The sequence below is a fragment of the Hyperolius riggenbachi genome, chromosome 1, assembly GCF_040937935.1.
Source record: "Hyperolius riggenbachi isolate aHypRig1 chromosome 1, aHypRig1.pri, whole genome shotgun sequence".
In the NCBI taxonomy this organism is placed as follows: domain Eukaryota; kingdom Metazoa; phylum Chordata; class Amphibia; order Anura; family Hyperoliidae; genus Hyperolius; species Hyperolius riggenbachi.
In genome coordinates, this window is record NC_090646.1 from 419,916,575 (window position 1) to 419,939,086 (window position 22,512).

The 22,512-nt window shown below is 44.8% G+C and overlaps 1 protein-coding gene across 1 annotated transcript; it reads right to left on the bottom strand.

The window, feature by feature from the left end:
* Nucleotides 1-2,784: 2,784 nt before the first annotated feature.
* On the bottom strand, nt 2,785-13,664 carry C1H9orf40 (chromosome 1 C9orf40 homolog). The gene is made up of 2 exons (XM_068236526.1): nt 13,219-13,664; nt 2,785-3,162 (listed from the first exon to the last, which is right to left on the bottom strand). Exons 1-2 carry the CDS (start codon nt 13,522-13,524, stop codon nt 3,010-3,012), a joined length of 459 nt encoding a protein of 152 aa, XP_068092627.1. The 5' UTR covers nt 13,525-13,664; the 3' UTR covers nt 2,785-3,009.
* Between the last annotated feature and the right edge of the window lie 8,848 nt (nt 13,665-22,512).

Below are 22,512 nucleotides of genomic sequence, written 5' to 3' on the forward strand. Positions count from 1 at the left end.
AATGCACTGCTATGGAGAAAAAACAAAAAACATGCACTAATGCGTACAAACGCATTAAGTGTAAAAGAGCCCATACGGCTCATTCCCACTATGTGCAATGTGCTCAGTTTTAATCCAAAAATGCATTAGAACTAACAGACCATGTTGCTTTATGGAGTTGTTCACGTCTAATGTGTTTTTGCAAATTGTAACAACTAAAAGCATTAGCCACAATTCACTAAGGGCTAGTCTGTAAAAAATAATAGGTCGATAAAATACCGCATTCTGTACTTTTTCTGAATTAAGATTTTCAGACATGTGGTAACAGTTCGGTAATTTACCGAAAAACATGACTTCAGTTCACTAAGACCTGTTCGGTAAAATGTAGAAGTCAAACCAGATGTGGAGTAGGCCTCAGCAGCAAGCTGAGTTCCGCCATGCTGATGGCTTCCCACTTCTGGCCAGAGTTGAGCTGATTCATCTGGTACAAGTGGTCTGCCTAAAAGAGCTCTTCCTGTCCTGTGACAGCATACAAGAGTAAAAGGCATCCCCAGTGTCCATTTAGACTGCATGACTCGTTTAGCCCTGATTCCCTGTATCAGTTTGTGCATGTCTCAGGGCCCGTTTCCACTTGTGCGATGGGAATCGGCGCGGTAAAAATTTGCATGCGGATGCGAATTTCGCATGAATGAGATGTATGCGAATTTAACCATGGCAGTGCCTGTGTGCTTTTCCATTGAGTCCATGCAACATCGCATGAGAATTTGTATGAAAATTCGCTTACCAATGCCGCATGCGAAATTCCCTATTAAATACATTGTATGCGTTTCGCATAGCGGTATGCGATATGCGAATTCTGATGGCTCTGCCGTGTAGATTTTTCCTGCAAAGAAAAACGCAAAGGAATCCTGACAAGTAAAATCAGTCCTATCCACTTGTATTGGTTATGCGAATTCGCATGCGGCAAACGCATGCAAATTCGCAATAGTGGAAACGGGCCCTAAAGTGTTGCAGGGAAGCTTCTGTGAATGTGGCCTGCTCCTGCATCTTAAAGGATACCCAAGGCGAGAGGGATATGGAGGCTGCCATATTGATTTCCTTTTAAACAATGCCAGTTACCTGGCAGTATACCAGATCCTGTGTCTCTAATACGTTTAGCCATAGACCTCAAGCATGCATGCAGCAGATCAGGTACTCTGAGTTTTTACTGGATTAACATATGCTTGTTCCTAGGTTTTCACTCAGACACTACTTATGCCAGAAGATCAACAGGGCTGCCAGGTAACTGGTATTGTTTACTATGAAACAAATATGTCAGCCTCCATATCCCTCTCGCCTCAGGTTCCCTTTAAAGAGAACCCGAGATGGGAATGTAAAGAAAAAATATACTTACCTGGAGCTTCCTCCAGGCTTATCGATCCCTTGCGTTCCTTCTTCACCTCTTGGTTCTTCAGAACCAGGAAAGTCCTGCGGTCTGGGGCTAACTGCACATGTGCGTCCAGGTCAGGAGCACTATGGAGTATCGCACGCGGCCAGACTGAAAGATTTTCCAGGGCCAATTGCAGAAGAACCAGGCAGTGAAGAGCGGTTAGGGAGCGATAAACCTGGAAAGGGCTAGAGGAAGCCCCAGGTATGTATATTTTTTTTCTTTACATTCAGGTACTAAGTTTTGTTTACTTTCTGATGTCCCGCCCAGCTGTACTGTAAATCAGAACCAATGGAGTGAATAGTAGGACAGGGTAGCTCCTCCTATCAGATGTCTCCTTTGCCTTCTCATTTTAAAGAATGGCTGGTTGTTACTTACGAAAGCTCCAGGCTAGAGGTAAAATACCAAACATCCCACTTGTTTTATCAAATGCTCTAATCTTTGTAAATTGCCATTTGTTGAATTATTCACCGCACAAGTCGGTAATTTATCTCACTAGTTTGTAATTTTCCTTTTCCATGTATTAACAGCCTTAGTGAATTGAAATTTGACTAGATGTTCATTTAAAATCAGCATAAATGCTTTTCAAACAACTAAAATACTACAAATACAAAACAGAATTAAAGTGTAAGGCGAACCTTAAAGGACAACAGACATGAGAGGGATATAGAGGATGTCATATGTATTTCCTTTGAAACAATACCAGTAGTCTGGCAGCCCTGCCGATCTATTTGGCTGCAGTAGTGTCTGAATCACACTACAAACAAGCATGCAGCTAATCTTACCAGATCTGACAATGTCAGAAACACCTGATCTGCTGCATGCTTGTTCAGGGTCTATGGCTAAAAGTATTAGAGGCAGAAGATCAGCAGGACAGCTAAGCAACTGTTTTTGCTTAAAAGGAAATAAATATGGCAGCCTCCATATTTTTATCGCTTCAGTTGTACTTTAAGACAAAAATGAGATACCCAAGAAGAGGAAAGCTTCTGGATCTTGCAGAGGCTTCTCACGTCCCTGGCAGTGGTATGGAGGACGTGGAAAGCCTCCGAAGGATCCAGAGGCCTCCATCTTTTTAAGGAATAATCATTTTTTGTATTATACGCTGCCTCTGGTCCTCTTTAAAGCAAATCTCCAGCAGTAAAATAGCTTGGTGTTTTTCACTGGGGGGAGAGGGGAGGCAGGGCCAGGCGCCAGAAGTGGAGTGATGCGGGGTCTTCGGGATGGCTTTGTGGGACAAGGCCTCTTAGGTAAATATAACTCTCTCACAGAGAGGCTGCAGGATTTTTTCTATAAAGTAATACTAAACAATACAAAGGGTTACATCACATCTTGCCCTCATGTTGCACCAGTGGTAATGACTTACGTTAAACCTAGCTGCATACAGATTCATTTCACTTTATCAACATTGCATAACAATGCATACAGAAGCCCTGTGACATTTTTCCAATGTCTAAATCAACAACCAAAAAGCCTTTAAAATTTCCCAACAAGCATTAAATCTCACACTGAACGGCTCCATTGTTCACATCCAGATACTGACTAGTCGGTGTTTGTAGAAAAAAAATGTATAAAGAAAATTAAGACATAATGGAGGTAAGCTTCAGTCAGCTGTCCATTTCCTCTAATACATCTTTTACAGGTGTAATGTCTTTTGTGGTTCCTTCACAGGGTTCAACAGCTATTTCAGAAAAATCAATATCAGGCAAAGGAGTCCTCCAATACTGGAAAGAATTATATTCCGGAAAAGCTTCATCTTTCTGTAAAACAGAGAAAAGAAATGTCAGAAAAGTCACATCTACAGAAAGCTTGCACGTACCTGTCACAGGGGAAAACATTCTATTTTACTTGTCTGGTGCATCTTCCAGCCCCCAGAAGCATTACAGGTCCCTACGTTTCCTCCCGTTGTTACAGATTACCTAACAAGCTCATGGTAAACCAGAACTCCTAGGAGTGTGTAAGGGACTACAACGGACCAAAAAGCCCTCTTACTAAAATTTTATGTAAAACAAAAGTTTGCCTTAAAACAGAAGGTATTTGCGATAATTCAGGTTTGAGGGAGCATATGATGTCTCCCCAATGCATCACTGGTCCCTCAGTTTCCTCCCGTTGTGCTCCTTTGAGCAGCTGAGCCCCTCCGAAAGTTCACAGACTCACCAGTCACGGGATCCTGTATTTGTGCGGGCCCAGCCGTGTGCGCTACAATAATTCTCCCGCCCACGTGTGCGCAATATCCCACAACGAGCGATCTTTTATAGGGTCACCGCTGATCAACAGAGTGCAACAGGTGGAAACCGAGGGACCTGTAAGGCTTCAGTAGGCTAAAAGAAGCCCTAGGTAAGTAAAAAAGGAACTTGTTCCCCTGTGACAGGTTTACTTTAAATGATTTGACATATTGCAGTTACATACAAGGAGAACGGAAACCTTTAAAGGGGAACTGAAGAGAGAGGTATATGGAGGCTGTCCTGTTTATTTCCTTTTAATCAATACCAGTTGCCTGGCAGCCCTGCTGGTCTATTTCTCTGCAGTAGTATCTGATTAAAACCAGAAACAAGCATGCAGCTAGTCTTGTCAGATCAGACTTATAAGTCTGAACCACTGAAACACCTGATCTGCTGCATGCTTGTTCAGGGGCTATGGCTAATAGTATTAGAGGCAGAGGATCAGCAGGGCTGCCAGGCAACTGGTATTGTCTAAAAGGAAATAAACATGACAGCCTCCATATACCTCTCTTTTCAGTTCCCCTTTAACCACTTCACAACTGAGGGGTTTTACCCCTTGAGCACCAGAGCAATTTTCACCTTTCAGCGCTCCTTCCATTCATTCGTCTATAACTTTATCATTACTTATCACAATGAAATGAACTATATCTTGTTCTTTTCGTCACCAATTAGGCTTTCTTTAGATGGGACATTATGGCAAGAATTATTTTATTCTAAATGTGTTTTACTGGGAAAATAGGAAAAAATGTGGGAATTTTTTTTAATTATTTTTCAGTTTTTGGCCTTTAGTTTTTAAATAATGCATGCTACTGTAATTAAAACCCATGAAATGTATTTGCCCTTTTGTCCCGGTTATAAAACCGTTTAAATTATGTCCCTATCACAATGTTTGGCGCCAATATTTTATTTGGAAATAAAGGTGCATTTTTTTCAGTTTTTTGCATCCATCCCTAATTACAAGCCCATAGTTTATAAAGTAACAGTGTTATACCCTCTTGTCATAAATATTTAAAAAAGTTCAGTCCAAGGTAACTATTTATGTATTTTTTTTATTGTAATTTTTTTAATTACAAAAAAAATAAAATAAAAATTGGGGAGTGTAGGAGGTAATGAGTTAATTTTTAGTGTAAAAGTAATGTATTTGTATATGAAAAATGCTTTAGGGTGTAGTTGTACTATTTGGCCCCAAGATGGCCACAGTAACTTTTTGTTTATGCGACCTGCAAGCGTGCAGGAAGTACGCTTGCAGGAAGGGTTAGGAGGCTGGGACACTGTTCATTGAACTCTGGGCGAGTGGGCGGCGGCGTGCACGAGCGCGCGCGGACGGGAGAGCGGGAGCGCGGACAGCGGCGGGAGCTGCGTCAGGTACAGATTTCTCCGTCCCTTGGTGTTAACAGGGTGGAAAAAGGGACGGAGAAATCCATACCGCTGGGTGTAGTGGTTAAAAGAATAAGCTCACATGTAGCTACTCATAGCTATCGATGTAGCGCAGATCCACTCAGTCAATATTAGTCACTTGACTAATAATATTGCTTCCATCCCAAATAGGCCACCAGTAGATCCCCCCCCAAAAAAGTGATTCAATGATACTGAGCGGGGTTTATTTTACTTACATCTCCTGCTCTACATCTCCCAGCATGCTTTGCAGCGCACGCACCTGCCCCCCAGCCACGTAGCCGACTGCGCTCCCGCGGCTGGGAACGCTCTGCGCAGTACTACTGCACAGGCGCAGAACGCTCCCAGCCACTGGAGCGAGACGGGGGCACGCGTTGCCATACTGCGCATGCACCAACTGACCCCGACTCACCAATTTTATGGGGCTTCTACTGGGTCCAAACGAAGGCGGAGGAAGACGTTGTGGGATCGATTGATGCAGAGGGGGCTGGAGGAAACCCCAGGTATGTATAAATCTTAGTTCATCCCTGGTACACTTTAAAAAGAGGTTTATTTTTAAAAAAGTCAAAACAACTCTTCTCAGTATCTTTTAAATCTGATGGAAATGATGGACTAAAGGTGCCCATACACTCGTCAATTTTCTCATGTGATTTGTCTGCTGGGAATCGATTCTCCAAAATGTCAGTGACAATAAATAGATGTCCACAACATCAAAAATAAATAAACCATGTCTCCAGCTCCATATTAAGTATCAATAGTCTTTATTGGAGAAAAATAAATGCATCAGAAGTACAGCCATCTTAGCAGATCACACTAAATTGGTAAATATCATGGCCCAAGGAGGGGCAGCTGGCATTGGTGTAGCTAAGGACCTCTGGGCCAAGGACAACCACAGTGTAAGAGCTTCAAAAAGAGGATGGGGAACAGCTTGTTAAAGAGTAACTGTCAGGCAAAAACAACTAATTTAAATCTATGTTCCCCTGTGTTAAACAGTGTGGAAGGAAGCCAAATGGCAATACTGAAGTTAAAAAGCTCTCTTACTTTATTGTTGGCTGAATAGCAGCCTTCCTTATCTCCAGGCTGTTTAAGGAGGCCGCCCCACGCAATTGACAGCCGCAATCGGTGGCACATCCTAACCCCCCCCCCCCCCCCCCCGCGCAAGTGACAGCCGCGATCGGCGCCCTCTAAATATCTTCCCCAATTCAGTGCAGAGATCAAGGTATTTTTTTAATTAGTTAGTAAGGACTTACACAAGCTTAGACAGGGGAGAGTAATATATGCTGACAATCTCAGACCTGAAGAAAGAGTGGCACTTGATTCCTTGAGGACTAGACAGGATGTGTTGATTAAGGAAGCTGATAAAGGGGGGGGGGGGGGGGGGTAACGTAGTGGTGTGGCCCCACACAATGTATATGGAAGAAGCTTATAGGCAGCTGAATAACCAAGATTTTTATCATAGGTTAAAGGGGGATCCCACTGTGGTGTTTCAGCAACAATTTTTACAACTTCTGGATTCTGCAAAATTCAATGGAGTGATTACTGATAAAGAACAGCAATTTTTGTCTCGGAAGAACCCAGTGACTGCCACCTTTATATGTTGCCTAAGGTGCACAAAAATGTGGATAAGCCACCAGGAAGACCCATTATTTCTGGGCTGGGCAGCCTCACGGAAAAAGCCTGTCAGTTTATTGACTATTATTTACAGCCAATGTTCACAACAATGGATTCTTATATGCATGATACAGGCGAATTATTAAACCACCTTGACTGCCTTAAGATACCGGATAATGTTTTGTTGATAACGTGCGACGTTGAGTCGCTTTATTCAAATATAGGGCACAGTGAGGGTTTACAGGCTACAAAGTACTTTTTGGCAATGAGTAATATTTCGATATCAAGGAGATTGTTCTTGAATTGCTTGATTTTGTGCTCACTCACAATTTCTTTACGTTTGACTCGCGCTTCTACCTCCAGGTCAGGGGAGTGGCGATGGGGGCCAAGTGTGCCCCATCAGTTGCCAACCTGTTCCTGGGGTGGTGGGAGCGCGAGGTTGTTTGGTCAGAGTCTATGGGCCGGTTCCACCCCTTTATTTTGGGGTGGTTCCGGTTCATAGATGATTTGTTTATTTTGTGGCAGGGACCACGTGAAATCATCGTTGGGTTCTTAATGACAACCAATTGAATCTGTTTTTGACTTACCAAATCTCGGACTCTGAAATTAATTTTCTTGATGTCACTATTAAGAAAAACTTGAGGGGTGAATTGTCCACCTCTATTTTCCGTAAACCTACAGCAGTTAATAGTCTACTCCAATATAAGTCACATCATACCACGCAGTTAAAATGTAATATACCGACCGGACAATTTATTAGACTTCGTAGAAACTGTTCAGAACCTGAGGAGTTTGAAAGAGAGGCTGCCACACTCAAAACCAGATTTCAGAATAGAGGATACCCACGCAAGTGCATTGAACAAGCTATCAGGAGAGCCAGGGCCACCCCAAGGACTGAACTTTTAAGATCTAAGTATAGATCAAGAGACAATAAAATCAGTATCACTACCCCTTATAACACACAGTGGAATCAATTAGATCATCTATTGAAGAAGCACTGGGAAGTGTTAAGGAATGATAGGGATTTAACCTTCCTGGCGGTAACCCCGAACGTAGTTCGGGGTAAGCCGTGCAGGAGGTTTTCTCAGGCCCTGCTCGGCGGATTTTCGTAATTTTTTTTTTTGCTGGACGCAGCTAGCATCGGAGCGGGCGGGGGGATGCCGCTGAGCAGCGGCTATCATGTAGCGAGCCCTGGGCTCGCTACATGATATAAGAGAAAAAAAAAACAAAAAAAACCTGCTGCGCTGCCTCCTGGCGGAATTTTTCATACCGCCAGGAGGGTTAAGACCCTTTCTGACAGAACATCCCAGTCTAACTGCCAAACAGGCACCCACATTAAAAAAAACATTTTGTGCAGGAGTCACCTGGAGCGACCAATTTTGGGTACATCGATTAATGGTAGCTTCTCATGTGGTAATTGCAACATGTGCCCCCACATGCATAGGACGGCGTTTCAGCTTTGGTTGTTTTTTACCTCAGTGATTTCTGTCTTAACAACTCTCTCTTCTGGCATTTTCTCTTCCTTTCTTATAAGGATTTCCCTCTTTATAATCAATGATTGGGTGCTCATTAGGTTTAATTTCATAGAATTCCTTGTCTAGAATGTTGTTAACATATTTTTGTGTGTTATTTTTGGCAGATAGGTGGATGTCCGGTGTGTCCATCCTGATACTTTCGTCTATATAGGCCATATTGGAGTTTTGGCAGGACCAGGGTTAGTAGCTTTTTATTTTTATACATTATCTGGCACATGTCTCCCTGGTTGTGAGTACCAGGGACTCTATGATTGATGTTGTGGTATTCTCATGGTATTGGTGATGCGTCATTGGTGGGTATGGGTCACATTGTTTCCGACACACGCATGATATTCGGCAGCTTGGTGTTGTAAGTATCACCTCGCTGCGGTTTGTAGCTTGCTCAAATCACTGGTACACGTAAGCACTTTGTAGTGGGGGATCACTCACTATATGTGGCGATACTGTGTTATTGTGTGGTGGATCACTCATTCGATGTGATGTTCTTACTTTGGACTATGAGGATAAGTCACTGTCATTGGGAACAATTACTCATGATTGTTTGTTCCTTGATTTTTAGTATGTGGATTTCGGATCATGCTAATTTACACGACAGCCAACATGCACCTTAATGAAGATTTTTCTACCTTATGGGCAGCTCATCTTCAAATATATGGATCACTGTTCTATATATTGTTCATGTACTGTATATATACATATATATACATATACACACATATATATATATATATATATATATATATATATATATATATATATATATATATATATATATATATCTTGCACAATGGGATCAATGTTTTTTGCACTTAGCGTGCGCGTGCGTGTACACCTATATACTAACTTTTTGTATGAATAATTTTTTTACTTTCTTAACACGATTTTTTTTGATGTGTCAGATGCCATGTGAATAATTTATGGGCATTGAGTATTTGTTTTTTAACCCTAATTATGTTGTTGCACATGTGTAGATAGATACTTGTATTATGGTTGTATTTATTTAGGATATGTATCTACTTCTCTGGTCATAGGATTATATACAGATTAAATCAGGCCTGTTATATATTGTGACCACTAGATGGTAGTAATACATCAGGCTTCACTTGGGTTGTCATGCACACTTATCTTCTCCGTTCCAGCTTATATGCGTTCCCAATGTGTGTATATATTTTTGTAAAGTTCGTATGTATTTATTTAATTTCCAGTGTTCTATGTTTTAGTGCCTTGTGGTGGATCAATATTATTGCATTTATAATATATTATGTTTATTTAATTGTTATGACGTCTCTGCGCTCCAGTGAAATGAATTTAACACTTCCTGATGCCGGCTGACACTACAATGAGGCTTGGTCCCGACGGTGCGCTGGATGTTGTACATGCGTCTGTGACGCGTGTCCTAGTCCGGCGGGGGCAGATGTGCAGTGTATGGTAGGAATAAATTCCTTCTGAATCAATTCTTTCCAAAAAGGAATCAATCCTTTTGGAACACTGGGTGGAAATCTATGGGTGTATGCCCAGCTTAAGGCATCAAAAGTTAACAGCTACTAAGTCCATGCAATGCAAAATTGGCAACATAAATGGTCACAGCAAATCCAATGTACAATCCATTAACATCCATTGTGTGTTGGACAGCAAGGGAAATCATAGAAGACATTCCCATTTTCCATGCAGGATCTGGTAAAGTCATGCAGGACGGAACTTTGAGCTCCACAACAGAAACAACGGATATGTTAAACCAGGGCTGTGGAGTCAGAGCAATTTTGGGTGCCTGGAGTCGGTGGTTTTGGTGGTCAGTGGTTTCATAAACTGAGGAGTCTGAGTCAGATGATTCTTGTACCAAATCCACAGCCCTGGTATGTATTATGGTGCCCTTACATGGTACCATTTTTTTTCATCCAATCTTACAATTTCTATGTAATATAAGGGAACTGCCTAAATTGTATTTTGAGTATATTCACTCAATTTACTCTTAAAGGACTTACGAGGCGAATTGCTTAAAAAAAGTTATGTACCTCATTGCTAAAGCAGACCTCAGGGCAGACGAACAGCACCTTCCTTTTCACTATCAGGTGCTTTATCCTTCTAAACCAGGTTACATTGCAGCTCCCGACCCTCCTCAGGGTCGCCCGAGCAGATCGCCGCTTTAAAAATCTAACTCCTACGCAGCTTGCATAGCCGTGGCTGCTCAGGACTACAGCCCCGCTCGTGTCCGCCCTCACTCCGTGCGCTCTATTATACGTCATGTGGGCGGCTCCACATGACCACCCACATGACGAACTACACTGCCAGCCAGCCGCGCCCCCTCCGCAGAGAATACAAGCGCTGAACGAGTGAGTACCTGCTCGTTCAGAGCTTGTATTCTCTGCTGAGGGGGCGCGGCTGGCTGGCAGTGTAGTTCGTCATGTGGGTGGTCATGTGGAGCCGCCCACATGACGTATAATAGAGCGCACGGAGTGAGGGCGGACACGAGCGGGGCTGTAATCCTGAGCAGCCACGGCTATGCAAGCTGCGCAGGAGTTAGATTTTTAAAGCGGCGATTCTGCTCGGGCGACCCTGAGGAGGGTCGGGAGCTGCAATGTAACCTGGATTAGAAGGATAAAGCACCTGATAGTGAAAAGGAAGGTGCTGTTCGTCTGCCCTGAGGTCTGCTTTAGCAATGAGGTACATAACTTTTTTTAAGCAATTCGCCTCGTAAGTCCTTTAAACTACACAGAAATGGTAAGACTGGATGAAAAAAAAAATTGTACCATGTATGGGCACCATTAGACTAAGGAGTTGGAGTCGAGGACTCAAAGGTTTCATAAACTGAGGAATAGGAGTCGGATGACTCCACAGCCCTGTTAAAAACAGATGGTTTTAACAGATCCTGTAAATAACATAGGACCCATCAACATTGCCCCCAACCTGCATGTCGCAACACTGCTTCGGGTATGTATAGCCGAATTCTCCTGCCAGAGACCCGCACTGGGCACAGGCAGCTGGAGGATTTAAAAAACATTGTGGGCTTGATAAATCCTCATCTATGCCCCCTTGAGTGTAGTGTTGTCCGGATCATGAACGATTCGGATCTTTGATCCGAATCTATTTTGTGAGTCGAATCATCCGAATCATCAAAATGAGTGATTCGGATCGCAAAAGGGGCGGGGCCAGGAGCGACACACCCATTCTCAGCGGGCAGCGGGGTCCTGGAAGCAGAGCAGAGATGGATCGCTCTGTTGGAGGGGACTCAGGGGAGCCAGCCTTGCAGGGACAGGTAGAGGGGACATGGGTGCCACTGCCAGATATGTGTAGAGCACACATACTGGCTATAATGTGCTGCGCATTACAGGCTGTCTGTTCCGTAGTTGTGCACAGTGAACACATTGGAAACTTTTGGCTCAGCTCAGCACAGCTCAGTAACTTTGCAGGCACTGTGATTGCAGGGCAAAATGATCCTCCTGCACTGGGCACTAAACAGCTGCACTTATCTTTGGGGAATGCTTTCTTTCACTGTGCGACGTTTCCATTCAAGGTATACAGATGAACATATAGGTGAAATATATGTATAGCATATGATTGCAGCATGTGGGTATTGTGTGCAAACATTTCTGCTCTCTGCTCGTCCCTCCTCCCTTCTCTGTCCACTCCCTGCCCTCTGTCCATCTTCTCCCCTTCTCTGTGTGTCCACCCCCCTCTCCTTCTCCTGCCCTGCTAGTCATTTCACCCCCGAATGCTTCCCTTGTAAAATGATTCGAGATTCGGATCAAAGATCCGGATCTTTTCAATGATCCGATTCGAATCATCCGGATCATTGAAAAGATCCGAACTTCCCATCTCTACTTGAGTGCCCTCCTTTTCATCCCTTCTGGTAAGGCCTGCCTCACTATCAGCAATTGTACACTAGCTCAGGGAGGTGGGGCTTGAAGATCGTGCTGACATACTCTGTTTCAAATCTCTATGGCTGGATAAGTAAGTGTGCCACTGTAGCATACTTCACACGGTGCAGCTGCGATGTGTTGCTTCACCTGCCTCCCCCCACCCAGCACCCTCACCTGCCTTTGCCCACACAGGGCCCTTACATGCCTCTCCCCACACAGGGCCCTCACATGCCTCTCCCTACCCAGCACCCTCATTTGCCTTTCCCCACACAGGTCCCTTACCTGCCTCTCCCCACACAGGGCCCTCACCAGCCTCTCCCCACCAAAAACCCTCACTTGCCTCCAGTGCAATGGCCATAGCCACTATGGGGCCTTGAAGCATAGGGGGGCAAAGGTGCTGTTGACTGTTTAAAAAACAAAAACTGCCACTTACCTGGGGCTTCTATCGGCCCCCTGCAGCTGGAATGTCCCGCACCCTCCTCCTCCAATGCGGCGTTCCCCGGTGCCATTATTCGTCTAACTAGACGAACAGAAGAGTGGCTGCACAGCCATGGACACGCGCTTGCTTCCGCACGTGAGCTTACTGCGCAGGTGCACTACAGGAAAACTTCATACTGCGCCTGCGCAGTAAGCTCCCGCGTGCAGAAGTGAGCACGCACATGGCTATTGACGCGTAGCCGCACTTCTATTAGTCAGCGCATCGGAAGAGGACAGTGTGGGACATTCCAGCTGCAGGGGGCTGATAGAAGCCCAGGTAAGTGGCAGTTTTTGTTTTTTTAAAACGTCAACTGAACCCCTTTAATGTATTCACCATAAACTTTGTTGTGTTTCTCCAACCTCTGACTTGATCTCATTGCCTTTAAACTATGTGCATTGTTGATTGCATGAGAATGTATATTGCCCATAGGAGTAACAGCAGGTGGCATTGCTCAAGAGTGCCTACATCCGAGAGCCCCATGAAAGTTTTGCTATGGAGCCCCATGATCTCTAGCTACGCCACTGCCTGCCTCCCATCACCTGCCTCTGGACACTTCATAAGTGCCATCACATATCAAGGCTTCTCTGCGCCTAATGCTATCCTACTCCTAGCTTATAGATCTGAGCCTGAGAAGAGGATGCACACATCGCGTGTCTATCGTGACATCACCACCAGCATGCAACGTCAGAGCCCTGCTAACCACACTGAGAAGTGTCACCTGGCACTGGAAGTCGGGTGTCCCGCGCTCCAGGCTCTGTGCCGTCATCCTCCGCTTCTTGCAGGGATACGGAGAAGACGCAGTTTCAGCCGGGATGTCCTCTGCAGTCCTAAGCTTCCTCTCACACTCCGGAGATGAGATGACAGTGTCCACTAGGGCGGCGCACTCAGGTTCCAGCTTCCTCTTCATCAGGCGGCCAGTGTCCGGGCTGTAGCACGTGGTGGTGGCTGCTGGCGGCTCCCGTAGCGCCCTCTTACACGGGGGGAGTACGGGTGCCAGCAATTGCGCCTCACACTTCCTCTTCATTCTGGCTGCACAGAGAAGCCCCTCATACCCCGCACACACGCACTATACTCTCCTCCTCTGTACGGTGCACGGTCTCCTTCCGGTCACCGAACTAGAATATTCCTCCATGCAGAGCAGAACGTCATGCAGGTTTACTAAGAAATGATCTACAAGCTGCACAGCGCCCTCTAGTGCTTGCTTAATCAAAAAGCTGCCGCTCTGCATCTATGAGGAATGAGAATTGTATCGAAGACAATTATGCACGTTGTGATAGGCTAGCAGCTAGCTGAATGTATTTAAAAGAAACTGAGCTTAGTTTATGCATTGATGATACGGTTTCTGCTATGATTTACTGCATAGCTGACTACTATTATTTAACTATAAATATATATGGGAACTTTTAAAGAGTATCTGCACGGTGGCATAGCGGATAGAACTCTCGCCTTACAGCACTCTGAGCACTGGGTCCCCAGCTTGCATCACAGCCCGTGCAGATTTGCTATAGTTTGTGTGTACTCCAGCATGAGTTTCCTCCCACATTTCAAAAACATACAGATAGTTTAACCTACTGTGTTTTTTTCACCCTATGCATCATATCAGCGCTCCTCCCATTCATTGGCCATTAACTTTATCACTACTTATCACAACAAAATGATCTATATCTTGTTTTTTCCACCACCAATTAGGCTTTCTTTGGGTGGTATAGTTTGCTAAGAATTATTTTATTATAAATGCATTTTAACTGGATCATTAACCACCTAAGGACCACATGCTTAAACCCTCTTAAAGAGAATCTGTATTGTTAAAATCGCACAAAAGTAAACATACCAGTGCGTTAGGGGACATCTCCTATTACCCTCTGTCACAATTTCGCCACTCCTCGCCGCATTAAAAGTGGTTAAAAACAGTTTTAAAAAGTTTGTTTATAAACAAACAAAATGGCCACCAAAACAGGAAGTAGGTTGATGTACAGTATGTCCACACATAGAAAATACATCCATACACAAGCAGGCTGTATACACCCTTCCTTTTGAATCTCAAGAGATCATTTGTGTGTTTCTTTCCCCCAGCTATCTTCCACTGAAGTGTCAGGCTGTTTCTTCCTGCAGAGTGCAGACAGCTGTGCCTGTATGTAATTCCTCATTATGTGAAAGCCCAGCCAGCTCAGAGGAGGATTTATCCAGCTTGTAAAAGATAATAGAACAGAGAGAAGCTGCACTAATCTAAATATCACACAGGCAGTGTGCATAGAGGGGCCTGGATGGGGGAGTTCATAGCAGAACCACAACACTGAAGAACTTGGCAGCCTTCCAGACACAGGCCTGACAAGTCTGACAAGAGAGAGATAAGTTGATTTATTACAGAGATGGTGATAGTAGAACGTGCTGCAGTAAGCCAGAACACAGAATAGCTTTTGGAACTTGTAGGATGATAAAAAACAGGATGCAATTTTTGTTACGGAGTCTCTTTAAAGACCAGGCCATTTTTTACTAATTAGCCCAGTGCAGCTTTAAAGCCTCACTGCAGGGCCGCACAACTCAGCACACAAGTGATCCCCCCCCCCCTTTCTTTTCTGCCCACCAACAAAGCTCTTTGTTGGCGGGGTCTGCTCGCTCCCCCAATGTTTTTTTTTTTGGAAATATTTTTTTTTAATACATGTTACATTTTCTTTTATTATTTAAATATCACTCCCTCTTCCCTGCCAGCCAATCGGCACAATCGGCTGTAATAGGCTTCACACGGCTGTCCCCAGTACTGCGCTGCTGTAGATCGCAGCGCTGTACACACTAAATGGATGGCGGTTTACAGTCTCCTAGCGGCGAACACCGCTGGGAGACTGATGGCAGAGCGGAGCTCCTTCATCCAAGTGGAGATGCGCGCGCATCTCCTGCAAAATACGCCACCATCCGATCAGTGTTAGGCGATCCTGGGGCTGCCGCCGCGTCCACGCCGATTGGTGTGGAGCAGTCCTTAAAAAGGACTTACGATGCGAATAATAAAAAAATAAGTTAAAGAGAATCTGTACTCTAAAATTCTTACAATAAAAAGCATACCATTTTATTCCTTATGTTCTCCTGGGCCCCTCTGTGCTGTTTCTGTCACTCCCTGCTGCAATCCTGGCTTGTAATTGCCAGTTTTATGCAGTGTTTACAAACAAATGACATGGCTTCTAACCAGAGTATGATACGCTGAGAACAGCTTACTGTGTGACTCATGCAGAGCTTGAAGAGGGTGTGTAAAGCTTCTGCCAATGACAAGCAGTGCTGCACATTCCACTCATTCCAGCCTCAGCCCGGCAGAGCTGACAGATGAAAGGAGATAAGATTTATTACAGAGACAGTGCAACTACTAAAGGCTGCAGTAAGACAGACCACATTAGAACAGGCATAGATTTAGAACTCTCTGAGGCGCTACACCTGCTATTGCTGAAATTCTGTCTTGTCCCCATGTTTATTGCCTGATGAAGCGGGCTGGGCCTGCGAAACGCGTTGCACTGTTTTGGGGTACTAGTTAATAAATGTGATTGCTACTATTGAGACAGTCTTTCGTGTCTGCTTTATGGAGGTAAGTCCACCGCTTCCTCCCAGCAAATTTTAAAGTTTTTATCCGCTTTTATCCTGCTGGTACCTCTGTTCTCCTACTGCTATACTGTGTCCACCCCTGGTGGAGGGGTGATCTACCCCCTTTCGCATCTACAGAGAGCGACTTCTTATCCGTTAGTGAGGACAGGTCTAATTTCCTCACCTGCCTATACAGTGGTTGCCTTTGTGGTAACCCACGTTTGTGAGTATAATTTTCTCACGATAACCTTTACTTCATTTATGCTTAACATACTACACTATATTGGGCTCTCGGTTTCTCTACACTTTATTTGCCAAGGCACTCAGACCCATGTAGCAAGGGCTTATGGGAAATCAGTCTGGGCAGGAGAAGGTAGCTAGCCAGAGATTTCAGAGGCAGAGGGGAGGGGGGAGTGAATTTATCATGGGCAGAGGGGTGGTGATGCAGTTGCAGATTACTTGTGTAATGATAACAAACAGAACATGGCCGCTCTCATTGCTTCACAGGAATAAATCACAAACTGTTGAAGCTGTATGCAGACAGATTTGCTGTGTAAACTATCTAGACTTTAGATAAGATATATAGACAAGTTACTTGTTATAGTTAGTTTTTCATCTCGGATCTGCTTTAAGAAAAAAATCATTATTTCTCAGTTTTCAGCCATTATAGTTTTAAAATAATACATGCTACCATCATTAAAACACACGTATTTTATTTGCCCATCTGTCCCGGTTATTACACGGTTTAAATTATTTCCCTGAATATATGACAGTCACTGCGCTCTTGACATCAGAAAACAGGCATCCACCTCGCCCCCCTATATGAAACCACTCACCAGCAGTTGTGGTCTGCAGGCAGACCAATCAGCGCTTTCAGGGTGTATGGCCCCCCATCGCCTCTCTGGCTCTGCTGCCTCTGGCGTAGTCCGTATACGATGCGGATCCGTAGTGGTCTCCTGGTCCGGCGTTGGTGTCAGCTTGTGAGGAGAAAAAAACACACAGGAAGACCCGCTTCCAATAGTGTGATTCCGATTATTTAAAAAAAGGGGGATTCATATAAAATAGGTGACTGAGGGGCACTAAGCGATACACTAGGTAGTAGATGGAGTCACCTTCTGTGTGGCCACCAGGTGCTAGTGAACTCCTCTCTGTGCCGCTACCGTGCGCCCCGTGGGATTAAAAACTTGCTAGTACGCCAGGATCTGTCACGCCGCTATAGTCACTGTCTCCAGCGTCTATGCGTGCCTGCGTACTAGCTTTCGTGATACGTCACTCCGTTGGCTCCGCCCTACGCGTTTCGTTGCGTAGCAACTCATCAGGGGCTATCACGGAGTGACGTGTATGCCTCCATTTATTGCCTGTCAGGCCGCCATCCAGGAAGTGACTCCTCCCTTACACAAATTCAGATAAAACAGTACGTGATTCATTAGAAAGGTGTAATAAATTCGACTAATGGTATAAATAATGATACATAACACCTCATATGTACTGGGGATAGATTCCCCTTCCTACGAAATGAGCTCAATTTCAGCGCAGCATTACCAATAATTAGGACAGTATTGACAAATTATTTCAACACATTAAAAAATGCATAGCATCAGACGTAATCATTATCCACATAGTCAGTTCACATTATCCCTAGTGATTATTAGGACACATGTGTACACATAGGGGTGCATGACATCCAACGTATAGGTCCCACAAGGGTCATGATTAATACTATTATTTAACACTCACAGAGGTCAATGGCATTGATCATCAGATCAATGGTTATAACGCTAATGCTACCAGGCTTATGTCTTCAGGTTAGGACATATAGATACTCTGAGGATCCTCATGTGGGTCCCCTGAGTGACCAAATGACAACATTACCCGATGTGGGGTGCAGGTTATTACCTTCCCCACATATGCTGTTGATTGGCCAGGCTAGTTATGGTACTGTGGTGGGTGGCAGCCATAGGTGTTGGCATCCACAACGCATCATCCGCACAGATCGATGCATCTAGGGTCCCCCACCACATAGTTGGCATACCCCCACCCACAATCATGACCCTTGTGGGACCTATACGTTGGATGTCATGCACCCCTATGTGTACACATGTGTCCTAATAATCACTAGGGATAATGTGAACTGACTATGTGGATAATGATTACGTCTGATGCTATGCATTTTTTAATGTGTTGAAATAATTTGTCAACACTGTCCTAATTATTGGTAATGCTGCGCTGAAATTGAGCTCATTTCGTAGGAAGGGGAATCTATCCCCAGTACATATGAGGTGTTATGTATCATTATTTATACCATTAGTCGAATTTATTACACCTTTCTAATGAATCACGTACTGTTTTATCTGAATTTGTGTAAGGGAGGAGTCACTTCCTGGATGGCGGCCTGACAGGCAATAAATGGAGGCATACACGTCACTCTGTGATAGCCCCTGATGAGTTGCTACGCAACGAAACGCGTAGGGCGGAGCCAACGGAGTGACGTATCACGCAAGCTAGTACGCAGGCACGCATAGACGCTGGAGACAGTGACTATAGCGGCGTGACAGATCCTGGCGTACTAGCAAGTTTTTAATCCCACGGGGCGCACGGTAGCGGCACGGAAAGGAGATCACTAGCACCTGGTGGCCACACAGAAGGTGACTCCATCTACTACCTAGTGTATCGCTTAGTGCCCCTCAGTCACCTATTTTATATGAATCCCCCTTTTTTTAAATAAACGGAATCACACTATTGGAAGCGGGTCTTCCTGTGTGTTTTTTCTCCTCACAAGCTGACACCAACGCCGGACCAGGAGACCACTACGGATCCGCATCGTATACGGACTACGCCAGAGGCAGCAGAGCCAGAGAGGCGATGGGGGGCCATACACCCTGAAAGCGCTGATTGGTCTGCCTGCAGACCACAACTGCTGGTGAGTGGTTTCATATAGGGGGGCGAGGTGGATGCCTGTTTTCTGATGTCAAGAGCGCAGTGACTGTCATATATTCATTGTTTTTACTGGCACAACCCAGTTACTGAACTGCAGCACTTGGATTTTATTGCCATTTGAACTCTCATCTGTGCGAAACATTAATACACCACTGCTTTCACAGTGGTGCTTCTGAGGAGCGAGCGCTAATCTTGTATTTTGCATAAATTATTTCCCTATCATAATGTATGGCACCAATATTTTAATTGGAAATAAAGGTGGATATTTTCAGTTTTGCGTCTATCACTATTTATAAGCCCATAATTTAAATTTAAAAAATAATAGTAATATACCCTCTTGACATGCAGATTATTTGGGGTATTTTGGGAGAGTGTGGGAAGTAAGGAGTTAATTTTAAATCATGTAGGTCTGTTTTGGAAAATAAATGTATGTAAGTGTAATTTTACTATTTGGCCACAAGCTGTTCTGACGCAACACTTTGTTGCATATTATTAGTACCCTAAACAGGAAGTAATGCGTGGATGTGTTACTTTCGACATCACAATAATACGGGCATCTCATTGATGCCGGCGTTCATTGACACAGGGACTTAGATCAATGAATGGGAACAGCGTTCCTATTCATTGATCTCCGGGTGAGCGGGCGGCGACGAGTACCCCCACGGGTGAATGTGCGATTGGCTGCGGCTGTTTTGATGACTGTAGCTCCTATGTCCAGCATGCATTTTTGAACATAGGAGTTACGTCCAAAAAGCTAAACTGGTTAATTGGATTCTCCCTAAATTGGCCCTAGACTACAATGGACATATTACTATGGAAGGGATTAGATTGTGCGCTCCTCCGAGTGACAGTGTCCATACATCAGGCGACTTGGCGGGCAATCAACCATTCGATTAGCTTATTATAATCGGTCAGACATGCTGCAAGATGTAGGGCCGACTTGCTTGAGCAGATGCATGGTGGTAACGGCGAGCAATATCAGGACGAGTGACAAACGTAACAACCCCCCCCCCCCCGGCACTGTCCCCCCTAATGTGCAATGTGCCCACCCAGACATTACCTGTCCGTGTATACCACTGGCTGTGGGAGCAGTCCTTGGCCCATACACGCACCCCAAGTGGTTGCCAGAGTAACGTGGGCGTGTGTGACGTCACACACATGCTCACATGTATGCCGGCAGCAATGTGGAGTATGTTTATGAAACAAGGATTGCGCCAGGAGCCAGCGGCGGCCATGGACAGCTAATGTATAGTGCACTGGGCACCGGGGGAAGGGGGCCACATTGCACAATAGGGGGACAGCAACAGATGCGGCATCACAAGGCTGATTCCAGATCGATTTCAGCATTGGTCGCATCTGCCCATGATCGCTAGATGTAGGGCTACCTTTAGTGACATGACTACATCGTCTATAAAGTGCTGATCCTGAGGTTGGTGAGGAGACACAACAGTAATATAAACTTGACACAGTTCCTGATACATTTGCAAGAATTGTAAAGGGTCATATGCATAGAAGAGAAAAATGCTAAATATTCATCATTCAATTTCCCGGCAGATTGATGGATCAAAACATTTATTTCTGACATGTCCGATCAATAACAGGATTGATGTTGTGCAGTAGTGAACGGAAAATTGATCCCATTATAAATTGGGAACTGATCAATCTGATGGGAAATTGCACGTTGCGTACCAGGCATTAGTGACTTGTGTACGTGGATGTATGTTTTTTCTCAGCTGACAAATGATTGTATTTTCTGTCAGAGCAGTGAGTCCCTCAGTAGTGATCAGGGCCAGATTTGTTATTTTCACCGCCCAAGGCCTACTGCAGTCCCAGGTTGCCAGGTGCCCCTCTACCCCCTTACAATATAGGTAGCCAGATGACCCCCTTTTCTGCTCAAAATATAAGCCCTACCCTAAAAGTAAGCTTTACCGGCAATAATGGGAATCAACTTGTGTTTCTACTGGTCTACCAGGCAGAACCATGGCTCCATCATTGGGCCAATCACTACACTCACAGCTACTCAGCAAGTGCAGTAATAGGCCCAATAATGGAGCCATTGTCCCGCCTGCCAGACCAGAAATGAGTTGCTGTACTTTTTCCTCATAGGCTGAAGATCGTGAACACAGCAGCTTGGAGCTGGGGGAAAGAAGAGGATTCAGGGGGACATCAGAGGACATGGGGACAGTGTGGCATGGAGCTGGGGGTAAGAGGAGGATGCAGGGGGACATCGGAGGGCACGAGGGACACCAGGAGGGCATTAGGGGACATGACACAGGTACAGAGGGGGACACCACAAGGACACTAAATGTACAAGAGGGACACGGGCACACAAGAGATGGCACAGTGAGGAAAGCAGGACAACACACAGCACAGGAACTTGTGTGTTCATAAAAATATAAGACATCCCCAGAAAATAAGCCATAGCACATTTTTTGGTGCAGAAATATAAGACGTAGTGTAAAGGTAGCCAGCTGCTCTTTAGTGTATAAGTAGCCAACACCCTTTTGTAGTGTAAAGGTGGGCAGACCCCTCCAACCCCCCCCCCCCTTTGGTGTATAGGCAGCCAGCCCCCTGGGTAGCGTATAGGTAGCCAGCCCCCCTTTGTAGTGTAAAGGTAGGTAGGTAGCCAGCCCCCTCCTCCCCATTTAGTGTATAGGTAGCCAACCAGCAACCCCCTCCCCACCCATTTAATATATAGTAATCCTCTTTTAATGTGTAGGTAGCTAGCCAGAACCCCCATATAAGCAGTTTTATATCCCCGAGCTATGTGGCAGTCAATCACCACCCTCTCCAGGTTCTAAGGCCTCTGCAGCACTGAAGCTCCCATTCCCCCCCCCCCCCCCCCCTTTCAGCTGCTGGTGCATAGCTGCGTGTGGCCTGTGTGTCTCGCCTCCAGTCGTGGCTGCTTGGAGGAGAGGCATGCAGCAGCAGCTAACAATGGGTAAACGGAAGCATGGATCACTACCACGCCGCCATCCTCAGCCTTCTGTATAGTCTGTACCGGGTCCCGTAACTTCAGCCAGTCTGCACAAGAGAACTGCGCTCTTTACGCATTTCTCTGGCGGCTGCAGGAGAGATACCCAAAATACATTAAACACAAAATACAATTATCTTGGGGACCACACAGTTGAAACACGCGACAGTGGGATGCGAAAGTTTGGGCAATCTTGTTAATTGTCATGATTTTCCTGTATAAATCGTTGGTTGTTACGATAAAAAATGTCAGTTAAATATATCATATAGGAGACACACACAGTGATATTTGAGAAGTGAAATTAAGTTTATTGCATTTACAGAAAGTGTGCAATAATTGTTTAAATAAAATTAGGCAGGTGCATAAATGTGGGCACTGTTGTCATTTTATTGATTCCAAAACCCTTAGAACTAATTTAGAACTAATTATTGGAAATCAAATTGGATTGGCAAGCTCAATGACCCCTGACCTACATACACAGGTGAATCCATTTATGAGAAAGATTATTTAAGGGGGTCAATTGTAAGGTTCCCTCCT